We start from the raw sequence: 23,484 nt of genomic DNA, 5'->3' as shown, positions 1-23,484 counted from the left end.
GTGACTATGTAGCTATGGACTGCATGATCTCATGGCAAAGGCATTGACAGAAGCCGTAGAACACACACAGAACTAGGGTGGAGGGCACCAGGCTGACCAGGATGACGCCCAGGGTGAGCTGCTGGATCATCAGCAGGTAGATGCCCAGCGGCAGCGACGAGAAGAAGACCAGACACAGGACACCGATTAGGAAGCTGGGAAAGTTGCGCGAGGTCCAAGCGCCGCACTTCTGCAAGGGCATGTTGCAGGGCAGCGAGGCCAGGCTTGCGGGCCGGTACAGGCGCACCATATTGAGCATGCTCATGGAGTCCGATGACTGCGATTCGCCCGGCACCTCCATGATGGTGATGACCAGGCAGTCGGAGGAGCTATGCGACTGTTCGCCGGTTGTGACGCAGTCACCCCCAGAATCACCACCACAGCCGTCCCCTCCACCTCCGCTCAGGCTGCTTGGGGTCAGCAGTACCTCCCCGCCAGGGGTGATGGAACCGCCACTCTTCCTGGCCCGGTCCTGATAGGTGAGGATGGCCAGGATGTTGCTGTCGTCCTGCAGCAGCCAGATCTCCTCGTAGGGCACGTGCGTCTCGTGCCGACAGAAGGGGCAGCTGACGATGCTGGGGGACGAGTTCTCCACAATCTTCTTCAGGCATTTGGTGCAGACGCGGTGGAGGCAGCCCAGCACCTTGGGCTTGCGGGAGCGCGTGTCGTAGCGGTTATAGCAAATCTTGCACTCCAGCTCCTCCACGGTGTAGACCAGAGGCTGGCAGCGCTGGTCCGTCTCCAAGTCCAACTTCTCCAAATTCTGGTTCATCCTGAGAGAGGCAAGGGGGGGCGGAATGCCCAGATTGCCAGGAATGCAGATGCTGATGCAGCAGCGCTAGCCAGGAATGGTGAGTCTAAATGTTCCAAGGCGTCACCCTGCACTGATTCAACCGCAGCTGCCCGGTATAGTTTTGTCCCAGATTCAAGACTTGTATGATTTTTTCTCAAGTCTGAAGATAGTTAATCTTATTTTTAGACTGTTATTTGTTATTGTCCACATTATAGCTCACAAGAAGTGGGGTAAAAATAATGATTTAAGACACTGATATGATGGCACAAATATAGTTTTTTTTACACCTTTTCACAGTAAAAATACATTCACATACGGTATTACTTCGCAAATATTGACACCTACGTTGCAAAGAGAACAATCAGGCCCTGATATATATTTTTGTCTGGTCCTGAATACCCTGAATAACTGAGTTCGTACAGTTGAGCATGCTGATTGGTTTTACTTTCACAACGATGTACAGTATAGTGCTAAATTAGTGTTTGAGGGCATAGGATTGGGGAAGACCAGTTTGGACTGGTCCCTACCCTAACGTAGTGCAGGCAGACTTCGGATCAGAGGGCTTCTTTTGCAGTTATCTACTGCTATCATACAATGCATTGCTCTCATGGTTACCCTGCACATACAATGTCTGTCTGCAGATTTGGTACAAATTCAGAACTGCAGATGAGTTTCCAATGACAAAACCATTCCAACAATTTACTGAGAGAACCTACTGGTTTCGAAAGTCCCTGTGATGTGTAAAGTGTGTAAACAGAAAACATACACAAGTGGACAGGGAGCTGGAACCATTTTCAAATTTGTCTGTGCCACTATTGTTTCGATCGGAATATCCAAAATATGGAGGGATGAATTGGATTATATCCGTCAGGAAATCTTGCGTGAGTGGTTGTCGAACGATCAAGCTAGAGAGGAGTAGTGGTATTGCCAGTATTGGTATTCTCAGGACACTGGTACAGCAGCACGGTCACTGCTCTGTGGAAAGAACACAAAGGAATATTTGTCAGTGAACATGTGGGAATCAAAAACAAGTATAAAACCACACAGTAGAGGCCTAGGACAATCTAGCTGTCTAAGCTGTTGCCTGCTGTGCACATAAAGTACCAGTCAAAAGTTTGGACACGGCTACTCATTCAAGGGTTTTTTCTTCCTTTTTTATCAAATTTTTACATTATAGAATAATAGTGAAGACATCCAAACTATGAAATAACATATGGAGTCATGTAGTGACCAAAAAAGTGTGAAACTTCTTCGGGATTGGTGTCCCTTCCACGGGACGGTTGAGCTAACGTAGGCTAATGCGATTAGCATGAGGTTGTAAGTAACAAGAACATTTCCCAGGACATAGACATATCTGATATTGACAGAAAGCTTAAATTCTTGTTAAAACCTCTTGGTGTTAGGGGGCAGTATTTTCATTTTTTGAAAAAAAGAGTTCCCGTTTTAAACGGGATATTTTGTCAGGAAAAGATGCTAGAATATGCATACAGCTTTGGATAGAAAACACTCTAACGTTTCCAAAACTGTAAATATATTGTCTGTGAGTATAACAGAACTGATGTTGCAGGCGAAAGCCTGAGAGAAATCCAATCCGGAAGTGCCCCAGGTTTTGAAAGCTCTGCGTTCCAATGACTCCCTATTCAGCTGTGAATGTACCATCAACGAGCTTAGACTTTCTACGTATTCCCCAAGGTGGCTACAGCATTGTGACGTAGTTTTATGCATTTCTGTTGAAGAATAGCCATAGGCGGCCACATTGCGTAAGTGGTCACATGGTGGCTCCGAGAGAGATTCTCGTGTAAAATACAGAGGTAGCCATTACTCCAATCGGTCAGAGTGAAAAACGAATTGTCCCGACTGATATATTATCGAATAGATATTAGAAAAACACCTTGAGGATGGATTCTAAAACAACGTTTGCCATGTTTCTGTCGATATTATGGAGCTAATTTGGAATATTTGTCGGCGTTGTGGTGACCGCAATTTCCGGGCGATTTCTCAGCCAAACGTGAAGAACAAACAAAGCTATTTCGCCTACAAAAATAATATTTTGGGAAAAAATGAACTTTGGCTGTCTAGTTGGGAGTCTCGTGAGTGAAAACATCCGAAGTTCATCAAAGGTAAACGATTTAATTTGATTGCTTTTCTGATTTCCGTGACAAATTTGCCTGCTGCTAGCAAGGCATAATGCTATGCTAGGCTATGATAAACTTACACAAATGTTTGTCTAGCGTTGGCTGTAAAGTATATTTAGAAAATCTGAGATGACAGGGTGATTAACAAAAGGCTAAGCTGTGTTCCAATAAATTTCACTTGTGATGCTTCTACTGTGAAGTGGGGGCAAATGAGAGAGGAATGAGTCAGAGGTTTGCCAGAATGCCTTGAGCTCGTGCTCGTGAGAGCGAGCTCTGTTCCATTGCATTTCTACAGGCAAAGGAATTCTCTGGCTGGAACATTATTGAAGATTTATGTTAAAAACATCCTAAATGTTGATTCTATACTTCGTTTGACATGTTTCTACGGACTGTAACGGAACTTTTTGATTTTCAACTGCTCCTAGTGAACGCGCTTCGTGAGTTTGGATTTGTGTACCAAACGTGCTAATAAAATGAGCTATTTGGACATAAATGATGGACATTATCGAACAAAACAAACATTTATTGTGGAACTGGGATTCCTGGGAGTGCAATCTGATGAAGATCATCAAAGATAAGTGAATATTTATAATGTTATTTCTGACTTCTGTTGACTGCACAATATGGCGGATATCTTTTTGGCTTGTTTGGGCTCTGAGCGCCGTACTCAGATTATTGCATGTTTTGCTTTTTCCGTAAAGCTTTTTTGAAATCTGACACAGCGGTTGCATTAAGGAGAACTGTATCTAAAGTTCCATGTATAACACTTATATTTTCATCAACGTTTATGATGAGTATTTCTGTAAATTGATGTGGCTCTCTGCAAAATCACCGGATGTTTTTGGAACTAGTGAACATAACGCGCCAATGTATACTGAGATTGTTTTATATAAATATGAACTTTATCGAACAAACATACATGTATCATGTAACATGAAGTCCTATGAGTGTCATCGGATGAAGATCATCAAAGGTTAGTGATTAATTCTATCTCTATTTCTGATTTTTGTGACTCCTCTCTTTGGCTGGAAAAATGGCTGTGTTTTTCTGTGACTTGGCTCTGACCTAACATACTCGTTTGTGGTGCTTTCGCCGTAAAGCCTATTTGAAATCAGACACTGTGGTGGGATTAACAAGAAGTGTATCTTTAAAATGGTGTGAAATACTTGTATGTTTGAGGGATTTCTGTTGTTTTGAATTTGGCGCCCTGCACTTTCACTGGCTGTTTTCATATCGATCCAATTAACAGATGTGCCTTGTTAAAAGTAAATTTGGGGAATTTATTTCCTTCTTAATGTGTTTGAGCCAAACAGTTGTGTTGTGACAAGGTAGGGGTGGTATACAGAAGAGTCAAGTTCCGGACAGTGGCAGCATTCCAGTGGATGAAATGAGCTGGTGCTTCATATGCTATTCAGAAGAGGTCTGCGTGAGGAGATCCAGACCGAACTGGCCTGTCGAGACGACGACCTCACCTTGAAACAAACTCATTGCGATGGTCATCCGTCTGGATAACCCACTTCGTGAGTGTTAGTACATCTCTCCCTCCCTCAGCGAACACTCGGGATCAGAGCCTGAACCCATGGAGGTAGGGGTCACACGCTTCCCCGCGGCGGACCACCGCAGACAGATACAGCTGGGGCTCTGTCTGTACTGTGGGCAAGGAGGGTGTCCGGCACTTCCGATTCTGGGATCCACAAGACCAGAGGGACGGTCACGTGATCTTCCACCCCCTTGGGCAGCACTGAGTATTCCATTTTAATCACTTTCTGCTAGGCTCTTTTTGGTGTCCTTCACACTAGTTGACTGTCCCTCATGTACTATGTCTACAGCATTAGTGGATTCCAGGGAGACACGGCAAACTTTATTGACCAGACCCTTGTCTCCTCTCTTAATATCATCTCATATCCACTCTCCTCTCCTTTTCCGGTTCAAGCCCTCGATAGTTGACCATTAGGATCTGGAACAAATCACACACATCACCCAACCACTCACCCTCACTGTGGAGTCCATTCATCAGGAGAACATCCCCTTCTGCATTACCAGTGCACCAGTTCACAATATCATTCTTAGCCTCCCTTGGCTTCAACGCCATAACCCCTACCATCTTATGGTCGAGTATGAGAATCACAGACTGGTCACCCGAATTCCGGAGCACCTGCTTCCCTGTCCCATGTGGTTCCACGTCGGTTGAGAGTCCTGTGGTTTCCCTTCAGCCCAACATCCTGGAGGTATACCAAGACCTGCGGGAGGTATTCTCAAATACCTGTGCCACCTGTCTTCCTCCTCATTGCCCCTGGGACTGTGCCATCGACCTGCTTGCAGGTTCAGCACCCCTGTGCAGACGCATCTACACTCTGTCGGTGGCTGAGACCCACGCCATGGAGGGTCTCAGCGATGTAATCCAAGAGGGGCTCCAAAAAGGTTTTATCCGCACGACCACTTCTCCTGCATCGGCTGGTTTCGTCTTCGTGGCCATGCATTGACGACAGTGAACTCAATGAGATTATCACAATGTATCGGTACCCTCTCCGGTTGTTGCCAGCAGCCATCGGACAGTTCCGCGGGACCCGGTTTATTACCAAACTGGACCTGCGGAGTGCTTACAATCTCATCCGTATCCGGGAGGGCGATGAGTGGACGACTGCGTTTAGCACGATGTGTGGTCACTACGAGTACTTGGTGATGCCATTTGGCTTAGCCAATGCTCTGTCAGTGTTCCAGGTATTCATTAACCTGTCTGGCACCAGTGGGAGAGTAGCATCCCACCTCGACAACACCAAGTGAAATTGCAGGGCGCCAAATTTAAAACAACAGAAATCCCATAATTTAAATTCCTCAAACAGAAGCATTATACACCATTTAAAGATAAACTTCTTGTAAATCCAACCACAGTGTCCGATTTCAAAAAGGCTTTACGGCGAAAGCACACCACGCGATTATGTTAGGTCAGCGCCTAGTCACAGAAAACCATACAGCCATTTTCCAGCCAAGGAGAGGGCTCACACAAGTCAGAAATAGCGATTAAATGAATCACTTACCTTTGATGATCTTCATCTGGTGGCACTCCCAGGTCTCCATGTTAGACAATAAATGTTTGTTTTGCTCGATAATGTCCCTCTTTATGTCCAAAAACCTCAGTTTTGTGGTGCGTTTAGTTCAGTAATCCAAAGGCACAATGCGCGCTCTCAACAGTCATTTGTCATAAATAATCAATAATATTTCAACCGGACAAAAGCTTCGTCAATAAGAAGAAAGGAGAAACAAGAAAGGCGCAGTCCCGATCACGCACTTGGCTCATGTCTGGGAATTTCCACTGTCCACTCATTGAAAGTGCTGTATCTCCCTCATTTTTCTGAGTAAAAGCCTGAAACAATGCCTAAAGACTGGCCACATGTAGAGGAAGTCATAGAGATCGTGTACGGGGTCCTACGTATTTGTATGGTGGATAGGCTTTCAATGGAAAAACAGCCTTTCAAAATAATAGTACTTCCTGGTTGGATTTTCCTCAGGTTTTCGCCTGCCATATCAGTTATGTTATACTCACATACATTGTTTTAACAGTTTTGGAAACTTTAGAGTGTTCTCTATCCAAATGTACTATTTATATGCATATCTTATCTAGCTTCTGGGCCTGAGTAGCAGGCAGTTTAATTTGGGACGCTTCATCAAAATTCCGAATGCTGCCCCCTACCCTAGTGAAGTTAACAAGGTGTTTAGGGACATGCTCGGACTCCAGGTGGTCATGTATATCGAAGACATCTTGATCTACTCGGCTACCCTGGAGGATCACATCACTCACGTTCGAGCAGTCCTGGAATGCCTCCTGGCTAACCACCTGTAGGTCAAGGCTGAGATGTGCCAATTTCATCAGAGGGCTGTCTCCTTCTTAGGCTACCAAATCAGCCCTCCAGGGAATGAGGATGGACGACAAGAAGGTAGATGCGATCAAGTCATGGCCAGTCCCAAATACCATAAAGGGGTTATCAAGTCAAATCAAATTTTATTTGTCACATACACATGGTTAGCAGATGTTAATGCGAGTGTAGCGAAATGCTTGTGCTTCTAGTTCCGACAATGCAGTAATAACCAACAAGTAATCTAACTAACAATACCAAAACTACTGTCTTATACACAGTGTATGGGGATAAAGAATATGTACATAAGGATATATGAATGAGTGATGGTACAGAGCAGCATAGGCAGGATACAGTAGATGGTATCGAGTACAGTATATACATGAGGTGAGTATGTAAACAAAGTGGCATAGTTAAAGTGGCTAGTGATACATGTATTACATAAGGATACAGTCGATGATATAGAGTACAGTATATACGTATGCATATGAGATGAATAATGTAGGATAAGTAACATTATATAAGGTAGCATTGTTTAAAGTGGCTAGTGATATATTTGCATCATTTCCCATCAATTCCCATTATTAAAGTGGCTGGAGTTGAGTCAGTGTCAGTGTGTTGGCAGCAGCCACTCAATGTTAGTGGTGGCTGTTTAACAGTCTGATGGCCTTGAGATAGAAGCTGTTTTTCAGTCTCTCGGTCCCAGCTTTGATGCACCTGTACTGACCTCGCCTTCTGGATGATAGCGGGGTGAACAGGCAGTGGCTCGGGTGGTTGATGTCCTTGATGATCTTTATGGCCTTCCTGTGACATCGGGTGGTGTAGGTGTCCTGGAGGGCAGGTAGTTTGCCCCCGGTGATGCGTTGTGCAGACCTCACTACCCTCTGGAGAGCCTTACGGTTGAGGGCGGAGCAGTTGCCGTACCAGGCGGTGATACAGCCCGCCAGGATGCTCTCGATTGTGCATCTGTAGAAGTTTGTGAGTGCTTTTGGTGACAAACCGAATTTCTTCAGCCTCCTGAGGTTGAAGAGGAGCTGCTGCGCCTTCTTCACGATGCTGTCTGTGTGAGTGGACCAATTCAGTTTGTCTGTGATGTGTATGCCGAGGAACTTAAAACTTGCTACCCTCTCCACTACTGTTCCATCGATGTGGATAGGGGGGTGTTCCCTCTGCTGTTTCCTGAAGTCCACAATCATCTCCTTAGTTTTGTTGACGTTGAGTGTGAGGTTATTTTCTTGACACCACACTCCGAGGGCCCTCACCTCCTCCCTGTAGGCCGTCTCGTCGTTGTTGGTAATCAAGCCTACCACTGTTGTGTCGTCCGCAAACGTGATGATTGAGTTGGAGGCGTGCGTGGCCACGCAGTCGTGGGTGAACAGGGAGTACAGGAGAGGGCTCAGAACGCACCCTTGTGGGGCCCCAGTGTTGAGGATCAGCGGGGTGGAGATGTTGTTGCCTACCCTCACCACCTGGGGGCGGCCCGTCAGGAAGTCCAGTACCCAGTTGCACAGGGCGGGGTCGAGACCCAGGGTCTCGAGCTTGATGACGAGCTTGGAGGGTACTATGGTGTTGAATGCCGAGGTGTAGTCGATGAACAGCATTCTCACATAGGTATTCCTCTTCTCCAGATGGGTTAGGGCAGTGTGCAGTGTGGTTGAGATTGCATCGTCTGTGGACCTATTTGGGCGGTAAGCAAATTGGAGTGGGTCTAGGGTGTCGGGTAGGGTGGAGGTGATATGGTCCTTGACTAGTCTCTCAAAGCACTTCATGATGACGGAAGTGAGTGCTATGGGGCGGTAGTCGTTTAGCTCAGTTACCTTAGCTTTCTTGGGAACAGGAACAATGGTGGCCCTCTTGAAGCATGTGGGAACAGCAGACTGGTATAGGGATTGATTGAATATGTCCGTAAACACACCGGCCAGCTGGTCTGCGCATGCTCTGAGGGCGCGGCTGGGGATGCCGTCTGGGCCTGCAGCCTTGCGAGGGTTAACACGTTTAAATGTCTTACTCACCTCGGCTGCAGTGAAGGAGAGTCCGCATGTTTTCGTTGCAGGCCGTGTCAGTGGCACTGTATTGTCCTCAAAGCGGGCAAAACAGTTATTTAGTCTGCCTGGGAGCAGGACATCCTGGTCCGTGACTGGGCTGGATTTCTTCTTGTAGTCTGTGATTGACTGTAGACCCTGCCACATGCCTCTTGTGTCTGAGCCGTTGAATTGAGATTCTACTTTGTCTCTGTACTGACGCTTAGCTTGTTTGATTGCCTTGCGGAGGGAATAGCTGTACTGTTTGTATTCGGTCATGTTACCAGTCACCTTGCCCTGATTAAAAGCAGTGGTTCGCACTTTCAGTTTCACGCGAATGCTGCCATCAATCCACGGTTTCTGGTTAGGGAATGTTTTAATCGTTGCTATGGGAACGACATCTTCAACGCACGTTCTAATGAACTCGCACACCGAATCAGCGTATTCGTCAATATTGTTATCTGACGCAATACGAAACATGTCCCAGTCCACGTGATGGAAGCAGTCTTGGAGTGTGGAGTCAGCTTGGTCGGACCAGCGTTGGACAGACCTCAGCGTGGGAGCCTCTTGTTTTAGTTTCTGTCTGTAGGCAGGGATCAACAGTGAGTCGTGGTCAGCTTTTCCGAAAGGAGGGTGGTGGCAGGGCCTTATATGCGTCGCGGAAGTTAGAGTAACAATGATCCAAGGTTTTTCCACCCCTGGTTGCGCAAACGATATGCTGATAAAATTTAGGGAGTCTTGTTTTCAGATTAGCTTTGTTAAAATCCCCAGCTACAATGAATGCAGCCTCCGGATAAATGGATTCCAGTTTGCAAAGAGTCAAATAAAGTTCGTTCAGAGCCATCGATGTGTCTGCTTGGGGGGGGGGGGGGGGGGATATATACGCCTGTGATTATAATCTAAGAGAATTCTCTTGGTAGATAATGCGGTCTACATTTGATTGTGAGGAATTCTAAATCAGGTGAACAGAAGGATTTGAGTTCCTGTATGTTTCTTTCATCACACCATGTCTCGTTAGCCATAAGGCATACGCCCCCGCCCCTCTTCTTACCAGAAAGATGTTTGTTTCTGTCGGCGCGATGCGTGGAGAAACCCGCTGGCTGCACCGCCTCCGATAGCGTCTCTCTAGTGAGCCATGTTTCCGTGAAGCAAAGAACGTTACAGTCTCTGATGTTCCTCTGGAATGCTACCCTTGCTCGGATTTCATCAACCTTGTTGTCAAGAGACTGGACATTGGCGAGAAGAATGCTAGGGAGTGGTGCACAATGTGCCCGTCTCCGGAGTCTGACCAGAAGACTGCCTCGTTTCCCTCTTTTTCGGAGTCGTTTTTTTTGGGTCGCTGCATGGGATCCATTCCGTTGTCCTGGGTGAAAGGCAGAACATAGGATCCGTGTCGCGAAAAACATATTCTTGGTCGTACTGATGGTGAGTTGACGCTGATCTTATATTCAGTAGTTCTTCTCGACTGTATGTAATGAAACCTAAGATGACCTGGGGTACTAATGTAAGAAATAACACGTAAAAAAACAAAACACTGCATAGTTTCCTAGGAACGCGAAGCGAGGCGGCCATCTCTGTCGGCGCCAGAAGTAACAATGGTTTTTGGGGTTTGCCAACTTCTACTGCCATTTCATCAGGAACTTCAGCTCTGTTGCCAGTCCTCTCTCCTTAAGGGAGGCCCCCGTAGGTTGTTGTGGAGACCAGCAGCCGACGAGGACTTCTGTCTACTCAAGGGATGTTCCATCTCCATCCCATTGCTCAAACATCCAAATCCAACGATATCCTTTGTGGTGGAGGTGGACGCTTCAGAGGTAGGCGTGTGGGTAGTTCTGTCTCAACGACAGGATAATCCATAGAAGTTGTACCCGTGTGCTTTTTACTCTAAGAAACTGTCCCCTGCAGAGAGGAATTATGACGTCGGTGATCGTGAGCTCCTGGCGGTGAAGATGGCATTAGAGGAGTGGAGACACTGGCTGGAGGGCACCAAGGAACCATTTGTCATTCACACTGACCATCAGAACCTGGAGGACATACGGACAGCGAGAAGGCTGAATCCACACCAAGCAAGGTGGGCCTTTTTCTTCACAAGGTTTGACTTCACGCTGACCTATCACCCAGGTTCAAAGAACACCAAGGCCGATGCCCTGTCCCGCCTCTACAATTCGGGAGATGGTCCTGTCCAGAATGCGCCTATAATCCCATCCTCCCGAGTTGTAGCTCCTGTGGCCTGGGATGAAGATGTGGACATCCGCCAGGCTCTGGAGAGGGGGCCCGCATCCAACTGTCCTCCCGAGCGCATTTACATTCCTACAGGGATAAGGGTCCGGCTGATGAGGGTCCGGCTGTGGGCTGTGGGCAAACACAGCTGTTGTCGCTGGACATACATGTATTTCTCGCACTATCCAATCCATCTCTGGGAAATACTGGTGGCTCACCTTAGCACAAGATGTCACTTGCTACGTCAACTCCTGTTCCATATGTGCCCAAACCAAATCCCCCGGAACGCTCCAGCAGGGAAGCTCCTTCCCCTTCCTGCACCTCAGCATCCCTGGTCCCATCTATCCATTGACTTTGTTACTGATCTCCCCTCCTCTGATGGTTTCACCACCATTTTGGTGGTTGTGGATAGATTTTCAAAATCATGTCGTTTAACTTCTCTGATCTCCCCATCCCGGATCCGGGATCGTGAATACAGACTCAAGCTCATTACCATAACGCAACGTTAACTATTCATGAAAATCGCAAATGAAATGAAATTAATCTATTTGCTCTCAAGCTTAGCCTTTTGTTAACAACACTGTCATCTCAGATTTTCAAAATATGCTTCTCATCCATTGCAAAACAAGCATTTGTGGAACAGTATTGATGGCTAACGTAGCATTTAGCGTAGCATTTAGCGTTAGCATTCAGCAGGTAACATTTACACAAAAAACCAGAAAAGCATTCAAATAAAATAATTTACCTTTGAAGAACTTCAGATGTTTTCAATGAGGAGACTCTCAGATAGCAAATGTTCAGTTTTTCCTGAAAGATGATTTGTTTAGGACAAATCGCTCCGTTTTCTGCGTCACGTTTAGCTACGAAAAAACCCCTGTATCCAGGATTGTGTAAATCTATCAGCAAGCTCATTGGCATAACACAACGTTAACTATTCATGAAAATCGCAAATGAAATGAAATTAATCTATTTGCTCTCAAGCTTAGCCTTTTGTTAACAACACTGTCATCTCAGATTTTCAAAATATGCTTCTCAACCATTGCAAAACAAGCATTTGTGGAACAGTATTGATGGCTAACGTAGCATTTAGCGTAGCATTTAGCGTTAGCATTCAGCAGGTAACATTTACACAAAAAAACAGAAAAGCATTCAAATAAAATCATTTACCTTTGAAGAACTTCAGATGTTTTCAATGAGGAGACTCTCAGATAGCAAATGTTCAGTTTTTCCTGAAAGATTATTTGTTTAGGACAAATCGCTCCGTTTTCTGCGTCACGTTTAGCTACGAAAAAACCCCTGTATCCAGGATTGTGTAAATCTATCAGCAAGCTCATTAGCATAACACAACGTTAACTATTCATGAAAATGGCAAATTAAATGAAATGAATCTATTTGCTCTCAAGCTTAGCCTTTTGTTAACAACACTGTCATCTCAGATTTTCAAAATATGCTTTTGAACCATAGCTAAACAAGCATTTGTGTAAGAGTATTGATAGCCTAGCATTGCATTAAGCCTAGCATTTAGCATGCAACATTTTCCACAAAAACCATAAAAGCATTCAAATAAAATAATTTACCTTTGAAGAACTTCAGATGTTTTCAATGAGGAGACTCTGTTAGATAGCAAATGTTCCGTTTTTACAAAAAATATTATTTGTGTAGGAGATGTTTGGGTTCATCATGTTTGGGTAAGAAAAAAAAAAAAAGTAATTAAAACGCGAACTTTTTTCCAAATTAACTCCATAATATCGACAGAAACATGGCAAACGATGTTTAGAATCAATCCTCAAGGTGTTTTTCACATATCTATCGACGATAAAATCCATCGTGGCAGTTTACTTTCAATTCTGAAGAAATGGAACGCGCATGGACCTACAGATTACGCACACAGGACACCGGGCGGGACACCGGTAAATGTAGTCTCTTTTGGTCAATCTTCCAATGATATGCCTACAAACACGTCACAATGCTGCAGACACCTCGGGGAATAGACAGAAAGCGCAGGCTCATTCCTGGCGCATTCACAGCCATATAAGGAGACATTGGAACACAGCACCTTCAGAATCCGGGGCATTTCCTGTATGAAACTTCATCTTGGTTTTGCCTGTTGCATTAGTTCTGGGGCACGCACAGATAATATGTTTGCAGTTTTGGAGACGTCAGAGTTGTGTCTTTCCAAGGCTGTCAATTCCATGCATAGTCGAGCATCTTTTCGTGACAAAATATTGCGCTTAAAACGGGCACGTCTTTTTATCCAATAATGACACAGCGCCCCTATAGGTCTTCCTGGTCTTCCTACTGCTCTCCAGGTCACTGAGGCACTCTTCCAGCAGGTCTTCCAGCATTATGGACTTCCCGGAGGACATTGTCTCTGACCGTGGCCCCCAATTCACATCGCGGGTATGGAGTGCCTTCATTGAGAAGCTCTGTGTCACGGTCAGCCTCACTTCTGGGTACCGGCCTCAGTCCAATGGGCAGGTGGCGAGGATGAACCTGGAGCTGGGGAGGTTCCTGAGGAGTCACTGTCAGGACCGGCAGGGAGAGTGGACATGCCCAGAACTCACTATGTCACTCCTCCACTGGGTTGACCCCCTTGCAGTGTGTTCTGGGCCCTTGCACTGTGGACCCCGGACCAAACCGACGTTCCTGCGGTTGATGAGTGGTTCCGGCAAGCAGAAGAAGTGTGGAGCGATGGTCACATGAGAATCCAGCAAGCCGTCCACCATCAAAAGGAACAGGCAGAACGCTATCGCAGTGCGACCCCTGTGTTCCAGCCTGGGGATCGTGTCTGGCTTTCTACCAGGAACCTCCCACTCCGCCTGCCCTGCAAGAAACTGAGCCCCCGGTTTGTGGGACCATTCAAGGTTCTCCAGAGGGTCAACGAGGGGACTACCGTATCTCACCTTCTTTTCATGTCTCCCTTCTCAGGCCGGTGGTTCCTGGTTCCTGAGTGGTGTTGTGTTCCGGTGGAGCATATACTGGATCCCAACATTATCTATGATTTCCACCTTTGCCGCACAGACCGGGCTGCTCCTCATCCTCGGGGTTGTCCCTCTGGCTGGTGTCATCCTGTGGCAGGAGCTGCGCGTCGGTGGGGGGGGTACTGTCACGTCTACTCCTGCTCCTCCCCTCCGGCATTCGACATCGCCGGTATACTAACTACAGGTCCTGATATCCATCATTACGCACACATGGCATCCATCACTACGCGCACCTGCAGATCATCATGATACTCAACTGGACTCCATTACCTTACTGATTTTCTCCCCTATATCTGTCACTCCCTTGGGTTCCTTCCTCAGTCAGTATTTTTCCTGTGTTCATGCGCAAACGCCACTGTTATGTTGTCTTGTTTCATGTTTGTTGTGTTATTAAATGTTTCACCTGCTTCTCGACTCACAGCGTCTCCGTTACACTCATCTTTCACTGATATCGTTATGAATATTGTTCTTGTACATATTATATATATATATTTTTTAAATAGTCACAATATCTTTTTTTGATATTGTACCGTTAACACCTTCTATAGAGACCCATTCAGATGTGGCTTGGGGTTATAGCATTTCTTTCATATGACCCATTCATTTAGACAAGTGTATTTGAGTAAGCGTCATCTAATATTTATTAAATATTTTTATCTGGACACTTGCTGTTTACCTGGAATTTTTCCTGATTGTAGGCTACTACTTTAACCACTTTTAGTCTTCATCTTTACTACTCACTGTTTAGCACATGACCTCACATGTGAATCCTTAACTATCTGATGTGTCTCAAGTATGATTCTGGATGCGCATGCTTCCTGCCCAAGATGCAGTAATTTTGAGAATTATACGTTTTTTGGGACTGACTAAAATGTAGCATAGTGAAAACGAAGTACATGTTTATTTTCTTTCTTCCAGGACTGATGGAATGTCCGCTAACAAGTTATTTTTTACATGTTTACCAATGATTCTGTATCTCTCCCTTTGAAAGGCTTCCTGAGGCAGGTGCCTTAGGAGAAAAGTTATTGAGACTGTATACTATACACTATCTAGGTTCCCGGCTGTTAAGGGAGCGCCCAAATTAAGTAAGGCCATTTTACCATACGTTTTACCTCACACGCCAGCACCCACACACAACCCACCTGTTATGAGTATTTGTTAGTGGCATTAATACTGTGTTTGATTTATTGTGTGGGGTCTTTTATTTTGGTTTTAGTGAGTTTTTCACGGGTTAGAAAGGATGCACCTTCAAGGCTACACAAATGACATTTTCTGAAGTATCTATTGTACAAGTGCTGCCTGCACATATGTCTGCATTACAGGGAAAGAAAAGGGAAATATACTCACTTAATACTCACTTAATGGGGTTGAATGACCCCTGGCCTCTGTTCTGACTTTCTGGTGAAGCCTGATCATCCTCACTAGAAAGGCTAGAGACATTGGGTGAGATTTAAATAATAATAATTAGAAGTTTATAATTTATCAATAGTCCTATCTGTGATTCGGACCACGAGAAGGACAGAGAGAGCCATCTGTCTCTAGTCTATTTCCTTATCGATTTAAGGGTTTATTTGTTATTCTGATTTGTTCATTATTTATTTAATCAGAAGGGTTGTTGTTTTTTTGTAACGCATGAATCATGATGTGAGTCATGTGTCCAAAGGAGGATAAGGAGTTCTATATGCTGTTGTTGTTTTATTTTGTTATTGTCTTGCTTCAATACAAATCTCACCAGATTGGGTCTGCTGGATGGTCGGAATTTCTCCCTAAGGATTAGCCCTCTAACTTCCTGACCCTGTAACTCTGCGGTGAGACCGCCAAGATGATAGGGGAGTATTAGCCAATAAAAAAATGGTTTCAACTGTGTCTTGTTATTCTCTTTGATGTTTGTCTTACAAATCTGTACTAAGAATATTGGTAGAGTAATAGTTTGTCATACAGTGAATCATTTGTCTGGATTTCCTGAATCAGAAATGCCATTAACTCAACTGTTCTGGTCTGTCCTCTCTCGAGGTTATGGTGAAGGTGACCACAGATGGTATCTAGATGCATGGAAGGGTTAATTTGACCAAGAACAGTTTTAGCCTCGCGCCCTCAAACCTGAGTCCGAGCCATTAACCTGTACACAGCATCCAGTCCAAGCTATCAACGGACTTTTCTCTCATGCCATTTCTCTCAGGAGTGCAACATGAGTCCACATGGAGTGAGCATGGAGAGAGATCCCGTACAAACTTCTCTCATGCTGCTAATGTACTGGTCGGAAAATGGACAAGACATGACGGACGGTAAAGGATGGTGGCGATTCAGGTGAGAGATTCATGTGCTTGGGAAAATCAGATTATTCCCCAGATATTGAAATCGGGACATTATCAAAGGCCATCCACTTTGAACATGTGCCTATTTAAACAGTTGACAGTTATTGTATATTCATGACGGTCTTCACCAATAATCAGTTACATGGTTATTCAATTACCATCACACCCCTAGTGCCTAGTCCTATCCGGCAGGACAGACAGGACAGATCGGCAGAGCAGCGATGGGACCAGAAAAGTTGGGATCCAGTCTTTGCGTTGGTCTGGCCAAACTACAGGGGGAGCTGATAGCCAGTGTCACTTTAGAGGATAATGGGGGCCAGGAGGGTGACAGCTCCAGTGCACGTAAAGGGGTTAGGGGCTGCCCCGTGAGGCCAGTCCACAGAGACACAGCAGTCTTGGGCCGCCCCATTTTTTGTGGGAAAGAGTGGCGCAGCAGTCTAAGGCACTGCATCACAGTGCTAGACGCGTCACTACAGACTCAGGTTTGATCCTGGGCTGTGATCAGGAGTCCCATAGGGCGGCGCACAATTAGCCCAGCATCATCCGGGTTAAGGGAGGGTTTAGCCGGGGTAGCCTGTCATTGCAAATAATAATTTGTTCTTAACTGACTTGCCTAGTTAAATAAAAAAATAATTAATTAAAAAACATGCCACGGGGGTGGCAGATTATTCTCAAACTCAGTGTAGGGCCAGTGGGGCGATGAGTACGACGCCGGAGGATGGCCAAGGCTAGAGGTGGTCGCTCGCATGCTGTGGCGGAGGATTGTGGCATGCCGGCCACAACTTTCGTTAGCAGCTCATTGGCTGCTGCTGAGGTTGGTGACTCATTCACCACTGCTGAAAGCGATGGTTCCCATGGTGGTGCAGATGGGGACCCCTGGGCGAGGCTCATCAGAGTTTTGGAGGCAGGGGCCGGCTGGGGCCCAGAGACGAGGTCAGGTGGTTCCCCAGGTGCAAGATCTGGAGTGCAGGAGGCGGGCGGCCCCCCAGAACTGAAGACAGTGGGTCCCCCAGGTCAGGGGGCTGAGGGCCTACCAGTGCAGGAAGCCAAGAGCCTGACTGGGCAGGGGACTTGGAACCTACTACTAAGGCTGTGGACTGCAAGACAGGTATGGCGGGATGCTGCAAACCTAGCTGGGCAGGGAACTTGTAACCCAGCGATGGTATAGCCTCCTGTGATATCAACATTGTGAACACGGTGGCGGTTGGGTTTGTTATGGGCAGCCATATACACTACGAACAACGAACACAATTGCTTTTTAACAAAGGCCATTTGAATGCACAAAGATACCGTGACGAGATACTGAGGCCCATTGTCGTGCCATTCATCCGCTGCCTTCACCTCATGTTTCAACGGATGAATATCTGTGTCAAGGCTCAGGAGCAGACCCAGAAGCAGACAGTTTCTAAGTAACACAAGTTTATTACAAAAGCGGGTGCAGGCAAACGACAGGTCAAAGGCAGGCAGATGTCAGTCATCCAGAGCAGAGTCCGAAATGTACAGAATGGCAGGAAGGCTCAGGGTCAGGGCAGGCAGAGGTCAGTAATCCAGGGTGGTGTGACATGGTACAGAACGGCAGGCAGGGTCAGGGCAGGCAGAATGGTCAAAACCGGGAAAAAAGGAACTAGAGATAGACAGGTGCATGGGGAAAAAAAACACTGGTAGGCTTGACAAAACAAAACAAAACGAACTGGCAACAGATAAACAGAAAACACAGGTATAAATACACTGAGGATAATGGGGGAGATGGGCGACACCTGGAGGGGGGTGGAGACATGCACAAAGACAGGTGAAACAGATCAGGGTGTGACAATCTGCATTCCCAGTCATTTGAAATTCATAGATTAGAACCTAATGAATTCATTTAAATTGACTGATTTCCTTATATGAACTGTAACTCAGTAAAATCTTTGAAATTGTTGCATTTATATTTTTGTTCAGTATAGAACTGAGGGCTGGGAGCCTAGTGCTGATAACTTAGGGCCTGACAGGAAAGCGACTCTGAACCTGACAGGGAAACTGACTGTGAACCTGAGAGGGAGAATGACTCTGGACCTGACAGGGAAACTGGCTCTGGGCCTGACAGGGATACGGGCTCTGGGCCTGACAGGGAAACTGGCTGAGAGTTAGTAGAGTGGTAGAGCTCTGGGCCTACAGGAGGAACTGGTAACTCTGAGCCTAGCCGGGCAGGACCCACCTGGACTAGGGACTGAGGGACGCTTAGTGCTGGAGACAGTAGACCTAGTATAGCTGGAGACTGAGGACCTAGTGCTAGGAACCAAGGGCCTAAGAGGGCTGAGGACTGAGAACCTAGCACATTAAACTTTCCTAGTAGAGCAGGAGGCTGAACGCCTGGCAGGCTAGGGGCTGCAGGTTTACTATGTCTGGAGACAATGAGTCTAGTACAGCAAACTCTGGGCCTAGTAGGGCAGGAGGCCCGATAATCCAGGAGGCCGCAATTGCTTTTAATGCTAGCCTTTTTATGCATTTGTAGTAGACAAAGAAACAGCAAATAATCCGCTAGAACATTTCACACTCGTATGCATTGACTTTTTTCAAATGTTGTTGTGTTACAGCCTGTATTTAAAATGGGTTAAATGTAGTATTTTTTTCACTGGCCTACACACAATACCCCATAAGTATTGTGGAATTATGTTTTTCATATTTTTTTTACACATTTATTAAAAATGAAAAGCTGTCAATAAGTATTCCAGCCCTTTGTTATGGCAAGCCTAAATAAGTTCAAGAGTACAAATTTGCTTAAGTCACAAAAGTTGCATGGACTCACTCTTGTGTGCAATAATAGTGTTTAACATGCTTTTTGAATGACTACCTCTGTACCCCACACATACAATTATCTGTAAGGTCCCTAAGTCGAGCAATGAATTTGAAACACAGATTCAACCACAAAGACTAGGGAGGTTTTCCAATGTCTTTCAAAGAAAAGCACCTATTAGTAGTAATGTAATATCCCTTTGAGCATGGTGAAGTTATTAACTACACTTTTGATGGTGTATTGAATACAACTTGTCACTCCAAAGATATGAGTCTTTCCTAACTCAGCTGCCGGAGAGGAAGGAAACCACTCAGGTATTTCACCATTTGGCCAATGGTGACTTTAAAACAGTGGCTGTGACAGGAGAAAAAAATGGAGATGGATCAAAAACATCGTAGTTACTCCACAATACTAACCTAATTGACAGAGTGAAAATATTACAAAACATGTATCCTGTTAGTAACAAGGTCTAAAGTAATACTGCAAAAAATGTGGCAAAGCAATTAACTTTTTGTCCTCAATACAAAGTGTCTATAAAGATTTTATACCATTGGGCATTGTTTTCTAGGAAATTTAGGATTAGCTAACATATGGAATTGTTTTATATCATTTATCTATTTGATTTAGAGTTTTAGGACCCCTTTAGGTGTAAAAAAATATATATATATAAAAAGTATAAAATATTGAATTTGGCCTTCAGTATTAAGAGTTCCTCTGTCCAGTGTCTGTGTTTTTTTGCCCATCTTCATCTTTTCTTTTTACTAGCCAGTCTGAGATATGGCTTTTTCTTTGCAACGCTGCCTAGAAGGCCAGCATCCCAGAGTCGCCTCTTCTGTTACGGTGAGTGAATGAGGACCCAAAAGCGAACTAACTTAAACAGAGCTTCTTTAATAACCAAACATAGGTAGGCTCAGATAGACCGGCAGATTCCGACAGGACAGGACAAGGTTACAGCAAACATGACGATAGTCTGGCTCAGGCATGAAACACAACAAACAAGAATCCGACAAGGACAGGAACAGAAACAGAGAGAGATATAGGGACCTAATCAGAGGGAAAAAGGGAACAGGTGGGAAACGGGGTGAATGGGTAGTCAGAGGAGACAAGGAACAGCTGGGGGAAAGCGGGGGAGAAAAGGTAACCTAACAACGACCAGCAGAGGGAGACAGGGTGAAGGGAAAGGACAGAGACAAGACACAACATGGCAGTACATGACAGTACCCCCCCACTCACCGAGCGCCTCCTGGCGCACTCGAGGAGGAAACCTGGCGGCAACGGAGGAAATCCTCGATCAGCGCACGGTCCAGCACGTCCCGAGAGGGAACCCAACTCCTCTCCTCAGGACCGTACCCCTCCCAATCTACGAGGTACTGGTGACCACGGCCCCGAGGACGCATGTCCAAAATTCTACGGACCCTGTAGATGGGTGCGCCCTCGACAAGGATGGGGGGGGGGGGGGGGGGGGAAGACGAGCGGGGGCGCGAAGGACGGGCTTGATGCAGGAGACATGGAAGACCGGGTGGACGCGACGAAGGTATCGCGGAAGAAGAAGTCGAACTGCGACAGGATTAATGACCCGAGAAATACGGAACGGACCAATGAACCGCGGGGTCAACTTGCGAGAAGCCGTCTTAAGGGGAAGGTTCTGAGTGGAGAGCCAAACTCTCTGACCGCGACAATATCTAGGACTCTTAGTTCTACGCTTATTAGCAGCCCTCACAGTCTGCGTCCTATAACGGCAAAGTGCAGACCTGACCCTCTTCCAGGTGCGCTCGCAACGTTGGACAAAAGCCTGAGCGGAGGGGACGCTGGACTCGGCGAACTGAGATGAGAACAGCGGAGGCTGGTACCCGAGGCTACTCTGAAAAGGAGATAGCCCGGTCGCAGACGAAGGAAGCGAGTTGTGGGCGTATTCTGCCCAGGGGAGCTGTTCTGACCAAGACGCAGGGTTACGAAAAGAAAGACTGCGTAAGATGCGACCAATAGTCTGATTGGCCCGTTCTGCTTGACCGTTAGACTGGGGGTGAAAGCCGGAAGAGAGACTGACGGAAGCCCCAATCAAACGGCAAAACTCCCTCCAAAATTGAGACGTGAATTGCGGACCTCTGTCCGAAACGACGTCTGACGGAAGGCCATGAATTCTGAAAACATTCTCGATGATGATTTGTGCCGTCTCTTTAGCAGAAGGAAGCTTAGCAAGGGGAATGAAATGAGCCGCCTTAGAGAACCTATCGACAACCGTAAGAATAACAGTCTTCCCCGCTGACGAAGGCAGTCCGGTGACAAAATCTAAGGCGATGTGAGACCACGGTCGAGAGGGAATAGGAAGCGGCCTGAGACGGCCGGCAGGAGGAGAGTTACCGGACTTAGTCTGCGCGCAGACCGAACAAGCAGCCACGAAACGACGCGTGTCATGCTCCCGGGTGGGCCACCAAAAACGCTGGCGAATGGAAGCAAGCGTACCCCGAACGCCAGGGTGGCCAGCTAACTTGGCAGAGTGAGCCCACTGAAGAACGGCCAGACGAGTAGGAACGGGAACGAAAAGAAGGTTCCTAGGACAAGCGCGCGGCGACGGAGTGTGAGTGAGCGCTTGTTTTACCTGCCTCTCAATTCCCCAGACAGTCAACCCGACAACACGCCCCTCAGGGAGAATCCCCTCGGGGTCAGTGGAGGCTACTGAAGAACTGAAGAGACGAGACAAAGCATCAGGCTTGGTGTTCTTAGAGCCCGGACGATAAGAAATCACAAACTCGAAACGAGCGAAAAACAGCGCCCAACGCGCCTGACGCGCATTAAGTCGTTTGGCAGAACGGATGTACTCAAGGTTCCTATGGTCAGTCCAAACGACAAAAGGAACGGTCGCCCCCTCCAACCACTGTCGCCATTCGCCTAGGGCTAACCGGATGGCGAGCAGTTCGCGGTTACCCACATCATAGTTACGTTCCGACGGCGACAGGCGATGAGAAAAATACGCGCATGGGTGGACCTTGTCGTCAGAGAGGGAGCGCTGAGAAAGGATGGCTCCCACGCCCACCTCTGACGCGTCAACCTCGACAACGAACTGTCTAGAGACGTCAGGTGTAACAAGGATAGGAGCGGATGTAAAACGATTCTTGAGGAGATCAAAAGCTCCCTGGGCGGAAACGGACCACTTAAAGCACGTCTTGACAGAAGTAAGGGCTGTGAGAGGAGCTGCCACCTGACCGAAATTACGGATGAAACGACGATAGAAGTTCGCGAAGCCGAGAAAGCGCTGCAGCTCGACGCGTGACTTAGGGACGGGCCAATCAATGACAGCTTGGACCTTAGCGGGATCCATCTTAATGCCTTCAGCGGAAATAACAGAACCGAGAAATGTGACGGAGGAGGCATGAAAAGTGCACTTCTCAGCCTTCACAAAAAGACAATTCTCTAAAAGGCGCTGGAGGACACGTCGAACGTGCTGAACATGAATCTGGAGTGACGGTGAAAAAATCAGGATATCGTCAAGGTAAACGAAAACAAAGATGTTCAGCATGTCTCTCAGGACATCATTGACTAATGCCTGAAAGACAGCTGGAGCGTTAGCGAGGCCGAAAGGAAGAACCCGGTATTCAAAGTGCCCTAACGGAGTGTTAAACGCCGTCTTCCACTCGTCCCCCTCCCTGATGCGCACGAGATGGTAAGCGTTACGAAGGTCCAACTTAGTGAAAAACCTGGCTCCCTGCAGGATCTCGAAGGCTGAAGACATAAGAGGAAGCGGATAACGATTCTTCACTGTTATGTCATTCAGCCCTCGATAATCTATGCAGGGGCGCAGAGACCCGTCCTTCTTCTTGACAAAAAAAAACCCTGCTCCGGCGGGAGAGGAGGAGGGGACTATGGTACCGGCGTCAAGAGCTACAGACAAATAATCTTCGAGAGCCTTACGTTCGGGAGCCGACAGAGAGTATAGTCTACCCCGGGGGGGGGTGGTTCCCGGAAGGAGATCAATACTACAATCATACGACCGGTGTGGAGGAAGAGAGGTGGCCCTGGACCGACTGAACACCGTGCGCAGATCGTGATATTCCTCCGGCACCCCTGTCAAATCACCAGGCTCCTCCTGTGAAGAAGAGACAGAGGAAACAGGAGGGATAGCAGACATTAAACATTTCACATGACAAGAGACGTTCCAGGAGAGGATAGAATTACTAGACCAATTAATGGAAGGATTATGACAAACTAGCCAGGGATGGCCCAAAACAACAGGTGTAAAAGGTGAACGAAAAATTAAAAAAGAAATGGTTTCACTATGATTACCAGAAACAGTGAGGGTTAAAGGTAGCGTCTCACGCTGAATCCTGGGGAGAGGACTACCATCCAGGGCGAACA

At 46.6% G+C, this 23,484-nt stretch overlaps 1 protein-coding gene across 2 annotated transcripts; it reads right to left on the bottom strand.

Annotated features, from left to right (window-relative positions):
• Positions 1-15,414, bottom strand: LOC139369698 (E3 ubiquitin-protein ligase RNF182-like). 2 transcript variants are annotated; one of them, XM_071108956.1, is made up of 2 exons: positions 15,399-15,414; positions 1-1,807 (listed from the first exon to the last, which is right to left on the bottom strand). In XM_071108956.1, the coding sequence occupies exon 2, from the start codon at positions 809-811 to the stop codon at positions 5-7; it is 807 nt and encodes a 268-aa protein (XP_070965057.1). In that variant the 5' UTR covers positions 812-1,807; positions 15,399-15,414; the 3' UTR covers positions 1-4. The 2 variants fall into 2 exon arrangements, with proteins under 2 accessions (XP_070965057.1, XP_070965058.1); XM_071108957.1 differs by lacking the exon at positions 15,399-15,414 and adding an exon at positions 6,767-6,899.
• Positions 15,415-23,484: the final 8,070 nt, after the last annotated feature.

This window comes from Oncorhynchus clarkii, chromosome 17 (genome assembly GCF_045791955.1).
Source record: "Oncorhynchus clarkii lewisi isolate Uvic-CL-2024 chromosome 17, UVic_Ocla_1.0, whole genome shotgun sequence".
Taxonomy (NCBI): domain Eukaryota; kingdom Metazoa; phylum Chordata; class Actinopteri; order Salmoniformes; family Salmonidae; genus Oncorhynchus; species Oncorhynchus clarkii.
This window is presented reverse-complemented; position numbering and strand designations above follow the sequence as displayed.